The 17,047-nt window shown below is 35.0% G+C and overlaps 1 protein-coding gene across 1 annotated transcript; it reads left to right on the forward strand.

Annotated features, from left to right (window-relative positions):
* The first annotated feature begins 406 nt into the window (after positions 1 to 406).
* LOC149490036 (actin nucleation-promoting factor WAS-like) lies at positions 407 to 16,378 on the forward strand. Its single transcript, XM_089714855.1, has 12 exons — positions 407 to 750; positions 3,578 to 3,805; positions 5,366 to 5,465; positions 7,378 to 7,536; positions 8,137 to 8,253; positions 8,785 to 8,955; positions 9,481 to 9,564; positions 10,549 to 10,647; positions 11,162 to 11,388; positions 12,364 to 12,453; positions 13,137 to 13,318; positions 13,830 to 16,378. Exons 1-11 carry the CDS (start codon positions 664 to 666, stop codon positions 13,287 to 13,289), a joined length of 1,515 nt encoding a protein of 504 aa, XP_089570981.1. The 5' UTR covers positions 407 to 663; the 3' UTR covers positions 13,290 to 13,318; positions 13,830 to 16,378.
* The last annotated feature ends 669 nt before the right edge of the window (positions 16,379 to 17,047 follow it).

A 17,047-nucleotide genomic window follows, 5' to 3' on the forward strand; every position in this document is an offset into this window, starting at 1 on the left:
ACTCAAAAACTACTGTCCCGATTTTCATTATTTTCACAAACGAAAAACTTGATTCTTGAGGAAAACTAGTAGGTGTATAATTTCAAATTTGCGGTTTGCACTTGCAGTTTGAAATAATTTTAAATTTTGAATAAACCCGCCATTGGGCTTTTTTTTTTGTTTTAACTCGTCTTAGATACAAGCTTTTTGGGAAGAGAAACTAATGGATAAATACGCGATGATTGAAATATGAATATACGATAAATTATTGACGATATAATATAATGAATACCTTTAATATTTTAATAGCCTTTTAAAATACATAATAATGCTTATTAACATTAATAAAATAAATAGGTGAGATGATTCATTTTGACATTAGGCGTGGGCCAAATTAATTTGACGTTTCATAAACTTGCAACATCAGTGTAATGATTGATGTATCACAGACGGGATGTTGAGAAAGTAAATCATATTTATCCGTTTTAGCAGGTAATTTGCATCGAATAGAAAATTAAAGAATATTTCCGTGTCTTGAGAATGCGCCTTTCGTTAGGTATAGTGAGTGAGTGCCAAATTATTAGTTGTCCAGTGTTAATACGTTGGGAATCTGTGATGAACAATATGTATGGCTGTGCCTATTTAAAGTGATTTTATGAGTGTTTTATATAAACAACAAGCAGAATGCCGAGAGGTGAGAACAGGCCGAGCATCCTATTGTCTCGGGAAGAGAACGAACAGGTGTTTAGTCTCATAGGTCCAAAATGTCAGGTGAGTTGTATGAAAAAAAATGTGTCCTTTGAATTCAAGCTACAGATTACATATCACGCCCTATCTGGCGATTATCAGTTGGTTTCGATAAAGAAAAAATAATGCGACGTAATTTTACCACTTTTCACATTAGTAATTATGAATCAATTAATTATTTGAAGTTTTGTTTCAAACTTATTTTGTGTTTAAAATTTAATTAATTTATGAATGCAAGGCCTTTATGATTTTTCAGACTAATTGATGTAAAATTTATTCTTTCTTGTAAATTTATCTTTAATTCACACAAATGAAAAATAAAAACCCACATACAGTATAAAAGTATTAAAATAATAAATATTATTGCCATCCCACTTTCCATTCTGCTTAACAAGTATGTATGAATCACAGTGTTCATTAACTTTATATTGTATGGATTGATAATGATCACTTATATTATGTTTGCCAAAAAGATCGTAATGAAATCTATACTAATATTATAAAGCTGAAGAGTTTGTTTGTTTGAACATGCTAATCTCGGGAACTACTGGTCCGATTTGAAAAATTCTTTCGGTGTTAGATAGCTCATTCATCGAGGAAGGCTATAGGCTATATTATATCATCATGCTATGATCAACAAGAGAGGAGCCACGGGGGTGAAATTACCGGAGCAACTAGTATTTAATATTAATTACTCCATAAAATTATGAATAATATATTTTTGATTTGCCTATATCTTAGTCATAGAAAATGGAAACCGGAAAACTGTAATAAAAACAGTTTCAAATTTATCTGAGGAATTTAATATACCTACCTATAATGATAAGACAAAAATATATGTTATCAATGATGTATGTATGTTCATAAGAAAATAAATCATGATCTTGATTATGATTCACAGTATATGGATTTATATATAAAATTTATTGATAGTCCTGAATACAAAAAAGTTGCATCTAATTAAAGCGTAGCATATTTGAACAATTATTGTTTGTACCAGGTTCATTTGGTCAAGAAAAACTATTAATATACAACATTACATTACATTATAAATAAGAAATAAATGCCCAGCCATTAACTGCTCGAGCTGCCCGTGTATGGCCGCTCTAAGATGTACCAAATTAATTTCTATAAATATTTGGTTTCAGTACATATTATTATGTGATACCATTAATATATTTAAGTAGAAAGCATGAAGAGAAGAAACTCTTATCTTCTCTTATCCTTTATAGAACATTTCATTATTGAATTTTTTTTTATTATACTTGGTTTCGCCCGCGCAGTAAAAAAAAACCCGCATAGTTCCCGTTCCCGTGGGATTTCCGGGATTGCGCCATTTTCCCGGGATAAAAAGTAGCCTATGTTCTTTCTCGGGTATCAATATATCTCCATACCAGAATTCATGAAAATTGGTTCAGTAGTTTAGGCGTGATTGAGTAACAGACAGACAGACAGAGTTACTTTCGCATTTATAATATTAGTATGGATTCTAAAATTTATATTCAAGATCTTTCCGAGTCATATTAATTTAACTAGCTAGATAAATGAAGAAGGCTGTATAATGTATTTTCTCTTCAAACATTATTATATTTCATATAAAAACTAGAACAGCAAATCAATAAATAGGTCAATGGACTACCTTGAAATATTAATAGAAATTGTATGTTTTAAATACCATTTGTGGCTTAGAAACCACTCTGTGTTAGTTTTTACTATTACATAATACATGTGAATAGTTTATTGTCTCCACTTTCTCATTATGTAAACAAAGACTAGTCTTTTATACATTAATTTACAACTGCTTAGATAATAGATCAAAATTCGCAAACTGTTAGGAAAGATTTTACGTGCATCATTAAACTTAAAAATAAAGACGGGTTGCACTTCGGGAGTGCCGGCAGAAGTGAAAACTTGTTTATTAACCCTCAGCATGTTTGATATTTTGGAATGGTATCCGTCTTACGCATGGAATATAAGGGCTAAAAAAAAGTCCGTCTTACGCTTTTTCGATCAGGCCACGTGTCCTGACGCGTTTAAGATTTTATACCCAACGCCGCTAAAGAAGTTTTCACTTCAAAAATCAATGTTAGGAACAATTAGGAACATTGATTTCTTATATTATTGTATGTGTTACCAAGTTTTAACTTTAATTGATGTACTGTTCAAATTTATGGATATTATTTGCAATACATTGCTTGAAAGATTTCATTTAATTAATGTAAATAATAATATTTTCCAACAATCATTTAAAACCCTCTCAATGGTAACTATTGTAACTAAAATTGTTACAAATAATCTTTAAGTTATCAAGTAGTATTGTATGGTTTAATGAATTCAATACAATAATAGACGAGCCATATTTTAACACAATAACTGTAGTCCCATAAAAACGAACAGAGGAAGGAAGTGCATTGTGAAAGTCTAGTCTCATTTGGATACACCAGTCATGTTATCTATAGATTTGATCAAGAAACATGCGCGCATACTAATCCTTTTCTTTAGATTCAAGTTTTCGCGCTTTCGTATTTTTCTCGGCGACTATCGACTGCCGTAACGGGTTTTGTTAGATAGACGATAAAACTCGTCATGAAGAAAGATATCTTATAACAAATGCATTTAGTTCACATTATAATATGAATAGTTCCCAAAATCTTTGTTGAAAATAATGTTTATTTTCTGTGGCTTTTTTGCACTAAACAATGGTTTGCAATATGGCCACGGAAGATGTTTTCCTTCTTAACATATTGAGCTCTATAAACTATAAAGTATCAGTTAGGTCACTACATACTTGGTTCATACATCGCTGATTAGCATTGCCGCTCAGTGATTTTCATTCGATCGTTTATTGCAGAGTCTAGCGACAGCAGTAGTACAGCTCTTCACCACGGAAGGGCCAGGCCACACAGAATGGAAGAAAAAGGACACAGGTGTGCTCTGCCTGATAAAGGACAACAGCAAACGATCGTACTTCTTCAGGATCTATTGCTTATACAGGAAGTCGATGATATGGGAACATGAGGTGTACATGCAGATAGAATATAAGAGTCCAAGACCGTATTTACATACGTTTGAAGCTGAGGTCAGTAACACAAAAACCTTTAAACTGTTATAATCCTAAGTTTATTTACATTTTGGGTAAAAGTCTCTCAATCCTGTCCATCCTTAATTTCACTCTCATCTTAATTACCATTTGTTTTTATTCGTATTGTTAATGAATTAAAAGTAAACCGCATTTTGAGGATGAGTATGCTCAGGCCTTGTTTGAGTTATGACATGTTTGATTTCCGGCTTCCCGTTATGAAGCTTTTAAAATGTGGTTGTAAGCTGCAACGTAATAAATAGGTCATAATTAACTTCACGATAACAGGAAAACTAGGATGATCTAATGACGTTACCCAGAACGTCATTAATTAGTTTCTGGTACACAATCAGCTATAATTTACGCAGCCCTCATCTTAAACATTTGATTTGAAAATACGGCTTTTTTTTCAATCATTTATTTAAAATGCGGCTTTATAAACAATTGGACTTTTAAACAGTTGTTCATGGCAGCCCCATTGCAACAAACAACCTTACAAATTAAATACAAATTAATTAAACATATTTAAAACAAGCCAATGGAGCCAGCATTAGCTGTAAGAAAAGCTCTTACCAAGCTATACACCATCCCTGCTTCCTCCGAGCAAGTGTTGGATAATAAACTAGGTATAAAAAATCACATTTTGGCTTGCGATGCATCTAATTTTTGGAAGAATTCCCTACGTTTAGTCTTGTTCCGCAAAAATACAGCTCCAAATATCGCTGAAATTTGGAATGTAGCATTGCTGTAAATCATTGTTTTAATTGAATATGTGATACAAAAGCCGATATTTGGATCAAACGATTGACTCATGGCATGATATTCCGTTACCGATTCGTTTCGTGAATCGTGTCTGCACGCTTTAAATGTATTTCTGCTATGCATCTAAAATTTCGTCTGTCGTATATATTTATTAGACAGTAGACACTGTAGATAACAGTATAAGGTACCTACATTGAATTGTTAGTAAAAAGTGGCTCTATTTTTGGGTCAAGTTAACAGGATTCAGGGCTTAAAAATTGTCTAATAACAAAAAAATATTTGCTACAAGTTATCAAAAATACTATTTTAGAACTATACATTAAATATTATGTTAGTTAGGATGAGAAATTAATTTGTTTTTGTATAAGAAACTAGCTTTCCGCCTGCGGCTTCGCCCGCGTTTTCAAAAAAAAACCCGCATAGTTCCCGTTCCCGTGGGATTTCCGGGATAAAACCTAGCCTATGTCACTCAGAAATGATGTAGCTTTCCAACAGTGAAAGAATTTTTCAAATCTGCCAAGTAGTTTCGGAGCCTATTCAATTCATACAAACAAACAAACAAAAAATCAAACCTTTCCTCTTTATAATATTATTAGTATAGATTAGAAAATTGATAGAAATTACTCTCAGATAAGTGAATTACGCAAAATAATTTTCCAGGAACACTTCATTTTGCTCCCGTTTCTTATCAATTTTTCAATATCAAGAAGTCTTGTTAACTATGCAAAACTTATATCAAGAAGCCCTTCACAAATCACTGATATCATAATAATTAATCTATTTAAAACTAATTTCCAGGAATACATGACAGCGTTCAACTTCGCCAACGAAGATGAAGCCAGAGTGCTCAGGAATATACTCATCGAGAAAATCGAACTGCGGAAACAGAGGCGGGAAGGTTCGTTGTCTTTAACTTTCACTGTCTGTAGAGTCTGTGTTATTGGCACTCTTCACAATGGGCAGCGTTGGCCCTATAAATGATCGTCGATGTTTGTCGCCATTACGGTTAAAAATGAACGTCTACATTACTCTACAACGACGCGGACGGCGGAGCTAAATGTCTATCGTGATTGTCTCTATTCGCCCAACGCTGCCCATTGTGAAGAGGGCTCATTAGAGCTAAAGACTATAGTAAATGTTTGTCTATGTCTACTAAGGTTACCTAGGGTGATGACGTCATAGAGAATACGAATTGAAGATGCCAAGTTTTGAATGTTAAACACATTTGTGTTATGTGTTAGTTGGAATATGTAAGGAGAATAAATAATTGCGATTTACATAATAATGCTCTTATAAATCTTTAAACTTATCGCAACGTTGTTCCAGTCTTTCTAACGTTAAAGAACTTGAAATTTTCTCTTTATATATATTTTTATAAATCCTCTTTAAATTATAATAAGATATCGAATAAAAAGAGAAAGCCAACGACATAAATAAGCTTAACACTTTAATATCATTAAGATTTCGCACAATGGCTTACGTAATTTTCTAACTCTCACACTGAATGCGAATTGCATTAAATACTTAATTATAATTAGTCATTAATGCCATTAAAATAACATTATCTAAGCGTTGCGTGTGAGAGAGAAATTTCATAATGAAATATCAAGGCCGTATTCTATGGAGTGATAATAAAACCATTAGTATGCTAAAATCATTAAGACACGAAATCGTCTGTTTATAGATATGATATAACAAAGCCGCTAACAATACGGTTGTGAGTAAACAAACACACATTGGATGTTTTTGTATGTGCATCATCAGTGACTGTAAGATTTTGTGTTATAGTAATATTACGTACATCAAATGAACATAGAGCTAGAGCATGAGCATTCTTTCGTGATCTTTTAGTGTAAACGAAAACCCGTATTCAGTGTTGTTCAGTATTAGAACATTGAATAGAATCTTTTCGAATGCACTAAGAACAACGAAATAATGCTCTACGCCTGTTTACACTAAAAGAATTTGACATAGTGAGGTTAGAATGAACGATTACTGATTTTCAATCTGATCTTTCTAAATTAAAATAATGAAAGTAACACAGTTGGTACACTTTTTAAAAATAAAACAAAATATAAAATATCTAGTCTCGAGAAAATGAAAACTAGGTCAAACTCAAGTTCATGAGTAATTTTCGTTAATATTATTTTAGCAATATTATATTATTTTAACAATAATTAATTAACAATTATCATAATTAGTTGTACACGGCACGCTTTTATAAAACTGTTACATATTATAATCAACATGAGGAAGAAAAGAGTGACCTTTACCTATCTAGGCTAGATTGGATTAAAATCACTTACACATGACATTCTGAAACTAATTAATTAAATAAAGGAAATGTTACCTATTTATTATTACTCTTATTAGTTACGTGTTAAAAGACGCTATACAAATAACCGTATTATTTTCGACGGTATAATGATGCATATAAACATTTTTGAAGTGAAACTTCTTTAGGCGCATTGAGGGTAAAATTTCAAGATAGCGTCATGGCAATACCGTCACGTCATGGAGTAAGGCAACGATTTTGTTATCTTTGAATCTTGCCAAAGAAGTTTCACTTCGGACACATGTCATAACATAACTTTTTTAACATTAACATTTTATATAATGTTATGACAATTCAAAGTGCTTTTATAAGAAGTCTAATTGAAAAAATGTTTGACACGTGTGCTCGGCACACACGTTCTTTTTTTTAAACATCATAATGTATAGCTTATAAGTGTTAAATAAGTAATTATTATACTTGCAATATGATGGGAAATAAAATACTAAATTATTAATTATTATTATTATTTCCATAGAACGTAGACAGCGTTCCATGTTAGCGTCTCGTGCGAACAGCTCAGCGTCGAGCACGCCGAACTTATCCGCTCGCGTGAACGGCGTAGCACACACGCACACGCCGCCCGTCGCAACGCCCGTACTTGCGCCCGCGCAAGTCAAGAGCAATGCTGTTTCTGGTGAGATTGTAGTCTTATTTATTGATATTATTTCCCACTAGATTTCCGCCCGCGGCTTCGCCCGCGTTTGCAAAGGAAAACCCGCATAGTTCCCGTTCCCGTGGGATTTCCGGGATAAAAACTATCCTATGTGTTAATCCAAGTTACCCTCTATATGTGTGCTAAATTTCATTGTAATCGGTTCAGTAGTTTTTACGTGAAAGAGTAACAAACATCCATACATCCATATATCCTTACAAACTTTCGCCTTTATAATATATATTAGATAGAGCGTAGATAGCGTGCAAACAGCTTCGTCTCCACACCGAAACTATATAGGTAATGAAATAGAATGAAGATATATAAGAACTAAATGTAATAATGAATATTCTTCACACTAATGATAGATTACCAAATAGCAACCAAACAAGCCAAAAATAATATTTTTGTGTACTTTTAATGCTCATAAACAGTTGTATTCGCATTCCATCAGGCGAATCATAAGCTTGTTTCCCCGCTCATATAGAAACTGAAAAAAAAGGGTGTTCTTTTATACTATGATGAATGATCATTAAAACAGAGATTTCTTAGTAATCACTATAAATAATTATCCGTTTACAGGCAGTGGATACACATTGAAAGGCAAGAAACAGAAAGCGCGAAAACTGACAAAGGCAGACATCGGCGCGCCGCAAGACTTCAAGCATATATCGCATGTAGGGTGGGATGCTGATAAAGGTAAATAAGTTTATAGATTTATGATAGACTAGCTTACCGCTCGCGGCTTCGCCCGCTTTGTCTTAAACCTAATAAATTGTATACTAAAACCTTCCTCTTGAAACACTCTATCTATTAAAAAAAAACCGCATCAAAATCCGTTGCGTAGTTTCAAAGATTTCAGCATACAAAGGGACATAGGGACAGAGAAAGCGACTTTGTTTTATACTATGTAGTGATACTTACATACGGGTGCAGTTAAAACTAAACATCTGAAAATTCTGAAAAAAGTTTCTCTTGTTTGTCTGGGTAATGATATAATTTTTTCCAAAATATATTTGAAGTCATTCAATGAATCGTCCGCGTCGTTCAAAGAAGACACTAGTCTTTCAATCAAATACCAGATTCAACCAAATGACAGCGACATCTATGCCATCTATGTATAAGCTATATTATGACAATTTTCGAACTCGGCATTTACTATATAATTAATCCCTATAAACAAATCGTATCTTTCTTCTCTATAATATTAAGCATAAATGTATTTCGCAGGTTTCGACGTAGACAATCTACCAGAAGCAGAAATGAAATCTTTCTTCTTCAAAGCCGGTATCAGCGACTCGCAACTACAAGACCATGCCACGAGACAGTTCATATACGACTTTATTAATAGAAACGGAGGGTTAGATGCAGTAAAGGAGGAGCTACATGATGCTCCTAAAGGTAGGAATATACGAAAAATGCTGTATTGAACATTATTTAAGTAAACAAAAGGAATTTTGGTCTCTGTTCTGTAAGAATGCATTTTACAACAATTAAATTTGTGTTTACCACAAAATAAAAAAATAAAAATATTGAAAAATATTCCTTATTTATAGATGTCGGGGATAGGTATCAATGATCCTGGACTTTTTTTTAAGTGGGGAAATCTTCCAAAGATACCCACGGCCCCCGGGGAAGGAGCCGTGGGTTATGTCGGATTCTTACCGACTAAAACCCCACTGTGTTCCGTCGAGCCGCTTTAATGATGGGGCCGCGGGTATTGGTTGGAAGATTGAAACCATTGGTTTGTTAGGTTATTTAAATGCTTCTTCCATTTTTTAAATAAAGTTGCAATAATATCAACATTTGTATTTTTAATACGATAGAATTTGAATGCTATATTTTTTAGGTGTTTTCTTTAGGTGACTTTTTTTCACTATTTTCCTTCATAAACAAATAAACAATAAAAAATGTGTCTCTCTACAGAGGTGCTAAGCTCCCCCCCTCCCCCGCCGCCCGCCGCGCCGCCCGTACCCTCCCGCGCCCCGCACGCTCACGCGCCTGCACCACGTGAGTACTAAATATGTTCATTTTTTGACGTGACAACGTCTTATAATTCGATAGAGCCGGCTGCAAGCACGAAAAAACATGACTCATGCGGCGTTACCTCGCTCTGAGGCGTTCCATGTAAGGCTTAAAGTGCAAGCGAGAGCGCGGAACGAGCGACAAAGAAGCACAATCGGACGTTGTCACGTTCAACGTTCAGTAAACCGACTTTACAGACAACCAAATTTTTTTATGAGTGAAGAAAACTTTTACTGATTATTGCAGATGTTAATGATTTTGGGTCATGGAGATCGTTTTAATATATTATTTAACGAGCTTGTACGCCGTACGGCGTTTGTTACAAATTTTTGTTTCCTTGTTTGTACGAATTATCTTATTTATAAAAAATCGTAACAAATCCCGCACGGTATACATGCTCCTTCACATAATAACAAAGTAAACAATCGTGTGCACCAAGATTATAAACATGAAATTCGTAACAAATTCCGCAATAAAATACACTATCGTGTGTACCAAGTTTACGATCTTGCAAATGTTCACAAGATCCCGCAAGCCATATACGCTCTTAAGCGCATAGTAATAAAGCACACAATTGGTTGTAAGATTGCGAACGTTTAAGTTCGTAACAAATGCCACAAACCATACACGCTCCTTTCTCCATGTTAATAAAGCACACAATCGTGTGCACCAATATTACAAACATGACTCAATCCTGTGCACCAATGTTACAAACATGAACATTCGTAACAAATCCTACAAGCCATAAACGCCCCTACGCCCATACTAATAAAGCACACAATCGTGTGCACAAAGATCACGCAAATGACAAATTTCCACAAAATCCTTCAAGCCATAAACGCTCCTACGCCCATACTAATAAAGCACACAATCGTATGCACCAAGATCACGAAAATGACAAATTTTTACAAAATACCGCAAGCCATTCTCGCTCTTACGCCTATATAAATAAAGCACACTTTCGCACAGCGTCCCGCGCCCCGCCGCCGCCGCCAGCGCGCGCCGTGCCCCCCCCGCCGCCGCCGCCCGCCGGCCTCGCGCGCAACCCGCCGCCGAGGCCGATGCAACGTGAGTATATTAAACTATATAGAAAGTTACTTTTGAAATGTCAATACTAAATTATTTTTCAGTCAAGTTATAGTACTCAAAAAGTTATCAGTATTAAATGTTGGGATTACCTACAGTTTGCGCAGTTTACCAACTTTTAATAAAATGTGAATATAATAATATTATGAAAGTTTTATCAATTACAGTTTATATTATTTTTATAATTATTATTTCCATTATATCTTATTGTAAAGATGCGATGGCAAGAAAAGCGTAACATAATGACATAATATAATTGCGTGTGCACATTTAAAGCGTATTCTCAATTCTCATATCTCTGAATGGACTCAATTATACGGAATACCCCAAGATATAGTACAATACGATTTCTAGATATCAAAAATGAAACCGCAACTAAATTTTCAAAAAGTGTTGTATGCGGCTGTATCCCAATAGTGGTAACCGTATATATTAAACGTCAAACTATACGCTCTCCAAAACAATACACTCGACAATGTAACATGCTCACGCACAGCGCCGTCGGCCGCGCCGCCGTCAGTGCCCCCGCCCCCGCCCCCCAGCGCGGCGCCCCCGCCCCCGCCGCCGCCCCCCGCGCCGCCCGCGCCCCACGCCCCCGCGCCCCAAGCCCCCGCGCCCCACGCGCCCCCCGCACCGCCCCCACCGCCCGACATGCCCGCTGAAACACCAGATTCAAGGGCAGCGCTCATGGAAAGCATTAGAAATGGAAGCAAGACACTGCGGGTGAGTCCCATAACTTTGTAGTAGCAAAAGCCAACGGACGCGCACGTGTTAAGGTGCGTACGGACTATAAGGAAGCAATGATGCTGCGGGTAAGAGTGTTATCTATGACTAGGTATACAGGTACGACCCCGCGCCCCCCGCACCGCCCCCGCCACCAGATATGCCTACAGAATCACAAGATAGTTGGGCAGCGCTCAAGGAGAGTATACGCAAAGGGAACAAGACACTGCGGGTGAGTCCTATATTATAGTAGCAAGTCAGAAAGGCGCACGTGTATAGAGATGCGTGCGGACTACAGGGGAGCAAGATGCTGCGGGTAGGTGTATAGTGTTCCATGACTAGTTATATAATCCCCTCGCACCAGATATGCCAACAATCACAAGATAGTAGGGCAGCGCTTATGGAGAGCATCAGGAATGGAAGCAAGACTCTGCGGGTGAGTGTGTAGTCTGTCACTAGGTTTGTAGAGGTACCTGTGACAGACACGCGCGTTTATATGCGTGCGAACCAAGAAGCTTATATCTAATACACTGGAGATTGCACTGTGACCATTAACTTGTAACAAGAAAATACGCCTGTATGTTTTTTATCCCTTTCACACCTAACTTGGCAAGTTGGTGTGAAAGGGATAAAAAAACATACAGGCGTCATTCAGGGTCATATTTTCTTGTTACAAGTTAATGTTCATACTGAAATCTCCAGTGTATTAGATATAAGCTTCCTGGTGCGAACTATAGACACTTGTTACCAGTAAATTGTAGGCAACAGAATGGTAATGGTGAGTTTATTTTATATTTTATACGATAAAAAGGAGTGAAGACATTGTTTGTTAACTATTTTTTTATTAAATTTTTTTATCGTGTTAATTTTGTTATATTAAATATTAAAAGTACTGCAAAGAATGCTAATTGTTATAGCACTTCCTTTCCTGAAATTAAATTATATCAAATTCTTCAAACTACTTTTACGTTACAGCATGTTGAAGTGGGATCCAAGACTTCGCTCAACGACGACAGCAGGAGTAACTTGCTGAGTGAAATTCGACAGGGCATCAATTTGCGTGCTGTAAGTATTTCTTCATTATTTAGGAACTGAAAATATGAGTAAAATTTTCGATACCTATTACTTTCGATATTCCAAAGTTTGAATAAAGCTTATTTGAAGCAATTTTAGGATCATTAATTGAAAGATAATTGAGATAAACATTTTAGGTAGATCTTTTTGTACATATACACACATTCGCATATGTGTATACGTTTCACAACAATAACACAATCCACGCTCTGTGCATGTGTGTCACGATTTTGAAATATGTGTGTGTATCACTATGTTTAAATTTATAGTTTTGCTCGTAAATGACTTTGTTTCTGAAAAAAAAAAAGTTTGTCTATGTATTTTACAGTATATAACTTTGTCTGTTTGTTATCTGTATGTGATTTTGTGTGTGTATTTACTAATGACTGACCGGTTGGCTTGGTTGGTAGTGACCCTGCCTTCCAAGCCACTGGTCGTGGGTTCGATTCCCACCCGGGGCAAATATTTGTGTGATGAACATAGATGTTTGCTCTGTGTCTGGGTGTTAATTATCTATATTGTTTGATTGTTTGTTTGTATATAAGTATTTATTTAAAATTATATATGAATGTTTATCAGCCATCTAGTTTCCATAACACAAGCGGAAGCTTAGTATGGGATCAGATCGTGCCGTGTGTGAAAATTGTCCAAAAAAAAATTGTGTTTTTATTCAGGTGAACCGCGTAACAGGACCAGTAGAACCTTCCGCCCCAACATGCGGACTAGCCGGTGCACTCGCTAAAGCGTTACAAGAACGAGCTCGCGCGATACACTCGTCCGACTCGGAGGACAGCCAGACCACGAGTGACGGCGAGTGGGACGATTAGCCGCGGTTTGAATTTGGAACGCTGTTTAGGTGATTTTTTTTTGTTAGAGCTGGCTAGGGAACTGGCTGGTTATGATGATGGCTGGGGTGGTTTGAATTTGGAACAGCGTTTAGGTGAATATGTTTATGTTTTTTTTTTGACCTGGCCCGGGAAGTTTTTGATTCATGATGATGGCTGGAGTGGTTTGAATTTGGAACGCCTCTAGGAGAATTAAGCGGGAAACCGAACTGGTGGTTCGCCTGATGGTTGGAGCAATAACTATTTTGTTGAAACATAAGATTCTAAATGACAACACTAAATGGTGTTGTTATATAACATATTTATTTCTTTTAGTGGAATTTTGTTAAAGTTTTTGAACACTGAGCTGCTTACTAATCTGTATTTACCTTTTGTAAATATATTTCAATATTATTTTAAACGAGCCTAACTCGCATATTTGATCAAGATTTGATTGCAAGACCCAATAAAATTGTGTCGTACATATTAAATTTAATACTTTTATTTTTTACTTCTTAAAATAGTCAATTGTTTCGTTTTTAGATTACGTCTTTACTGCGATGTCCAACGAGTATTGTATGGAAACGGGAAATCAAGCATTTCAACACAAAAACAACCAAGAACTAATGTTATGTTTCAAATTAGTTTTAGATACTATAATAATGTTTGTTAACTTTCATATTTCTGTACTCAGATTCAAATTTATTGAAATACTGTTTTATATTTTAGTACAAAATCTTTCTCTTGTCTGTTTTCATTACTTTGCATGATTAAACATTAATACCTGTATTCGTATTAGAATATGATGGGAATAATAATGAATAACATTATTATTTACAATTTATAATTGTAAACACAACTATTTCTTAATAAAAACGATAATAACTTGAAATTATTTTAAATGTTCAAATAAACTTTCTACTGGTGTAAGATTCACTATCGGATGTAGCTTGTTTGGTACAAACATCAACCAAAATCTTTCCTCTGTCTTGTATTAGTATAGATTTTTTTAATATAATAATGTTCTTTATTTCATAACACATTTTAAAATTTTTCAATTTCATTGCTCAATAAAGACGATTAAAAAAAAAGACGTGTGGCACTCGGGGACTGCCGCGGTAAAGCTATTGCATGCTATGCCTTCAAGCCACACCACCGCCCGTCGGAGTGGGGAGCGTGAGGTTTTTTTTCGTTACGGAATTTCTGGATTCGGTCCCCGCGCTCAAGGCCCGCGATAGAAGCTTTGCAATAGCTTTAAAATTTCAATACTAGCTCTAATTTCATTTTCTTAACCTTTTTATCGTTGTTTAGAATGTATTTCCTACTTAGGACTGATTTTTCAATCCTTGGTTAAAACTTACTCGTCGAATAATGTATAAAACTACCAATTAAAAACGTAGTCTAATTGCCCGTATCTGACAGTTTACGTGACATTTTGATATTATCGTGTAATACTTTATTGGACGGATAAGTTTTATCCAAGCATTGAAAAATCGGCCCTTAGTATATCCTTTGTAACTTGCTAATAGAAAAATGTAAGCCACAAAAATTATTACTACAGTATTGTAAACCGTTTAACAGTCTAACTGTAATAAAAGCACATTAAATGTGTTCTTTCCTGCCCAAAATGTCCTTTCCTCACTCATTCTTAACTTTGAGCCAATGTATAAAAGGCATATAAAGTATATTTTAATGTAATAATTTTATAATTGTAGTTTTAACGAACTGTTACTTTACTTCTGTAAATTGTGTACATAGTTTTTCATTAGGCGGATCGACTGAAGAAAAACATTGGTGATAATATTCGATTTTATATAATTCAAGTCATAAGTGGTCAGAGAACATGCTTTCGCCAGCATTTATAATTAACAAGTATAACCTTATTTATATTAGGTTATTTATCACAGTAATGTTTTCAGGGAGGTTTACCAAGATATCTTAATTCAAAGCAGTATTATTTTGAAAAATGGCAGAGGACTGTAGTTTGAAAAATGACTAAATAGGTCGTCTAAGGGCGCTTTTAAATTCAAAGCAGTATTATTTTGATAAATGGCAGAGGACTGTAGTTTGAAAAATGACTAAATAGGTCGTCTAAGGACGCTTTTAAATTCAAAGCAGTATTATTTTGAAAAATGGCAGAGGACTGTAGTTTGGAAAATGACTAAATAGATCGTCTAAGGACGCTTTCATTTGATGCGTTTCATGTCGGACGGCTGCGGTGCCGAAGCGGTGCGTTAGGTGTACAGCTGCAGCACACAGACGATCCTCTTTTTTCAATTTTCATGCAAAACGGACGAGCGCATAAATTGAAAGCGCCCTAACTGCACTACATTCCCACACTGGAAATAATACTTTAAAACATCATGATCACCACCCAGATTGAATATTATGAAAATACATAACGCTGAAAGTTCCAAAGCCGTGGTATTTTAATAATCGAAAGTTTTGTTCGCGTCGATTATTTTTAACTTTTCTGTTTTATTTATACCACTTATACCTTTAATTATATGCAATAGTGTCGTGTATTTAAGGGCTTCTTGTGATGGATACCAAGTCTGCATTCGTCATATTTGTTATTTAGTAATTATTGAAAATATTTTTTGTAATAATAGGCGAGGTTATAAGTGTTTTTTGTAATTAATTAAATTATAAGCTGTTCGACGATAGCAAGCATGTCTAAATATGTAAAATATTATTTAAATTTGTATTATTAATAGTTTATACTTTGTAATCACAAATACGTTTAATCATCTTAAGTAATTATTGTTTGAGTTTTATGGTTTGCAGGAAATGGTTAAATATTTTAAAAATAATTGTTACTTGCGTATATATTACGTTACATTGATTATTATTTCACCTACATACTGGTGGATTGGTCTCGATTTGAAATTACAACAATAAAGTTTATGAGTACACACAATGTGTACGAAATTGACTCGGAAACGCATGTATCAATTTAATGGTAGATGAAAATAAAAAATATTTTTATATAATTAGTTTTGTATTGTGTCGGAGTATAAGTCCGACGGTGACTAATTGAATTACACCTGTAACACTTCGTTGACATAATAAATTATTAATAACTATTAAAATTGTTTCATTTATCTGACCTTATCCGAATTTTAACCAGCTGCTCTGAATTTCATGGGCCCTCTTCACAATGAGCAACGTTGGCCCAACGAATGGCCGTCGATGTTTGCCGCCATTATGCCGATTATGAATAAACATCTATCTATCATATCATATCTATCATAGGCACTTAGGCTCTTTACACTATCGTAATTGCCTCTGCTTGCCCAACGCTGCCCATTATAAAGAGGGCCCATCAAACAAAACAAATGAACATCTAAGTTTGCACCCATGTTCGCCTCTTCCTCTTCACAGTCGATGTTGGCCAAATGATCGACATTCATTGCCGCCTATGTGGCAGTTTACTGCTTTTTTTAGCAGGATTGAGCCCTTATTTTAATTAGATAAGTAATTAATTTATCTTTAACCTGATATGAAATTACTCTATTTTAAACTGGCATTCCTTTATGTTTTCAGAAAAGTAGATAACTACACACATCAAAAAAGTCTAGGGATATTTGGTATTGCAAAAAAAATATCTCAAAATCTATGACGAATTTTGTGATATTGCAAATGGAAGAACTATACCACGATATTCAAGTTTTACACAGAAGTTTTAAATTGGCTTGCACACTCGCTCGTCTTTAATTTGGTATGTCAGACATGCTCAGGATATGTTACAACAAATACTA

Source organism: Colias philodice, chromosome 3 (assembly GCF_061535455.1).
Source record: "Colias philodice isolate Cphi_HAF_F1 chromosome 3, ilColPhil1 Martin Lab GWU primary, whole genome shotgun sequence".
NCBI lineage: Eukaryota > Metazoa > Arthropoda > Insecta > Lepidoptera > Pieridae > Colias > Colias philodice.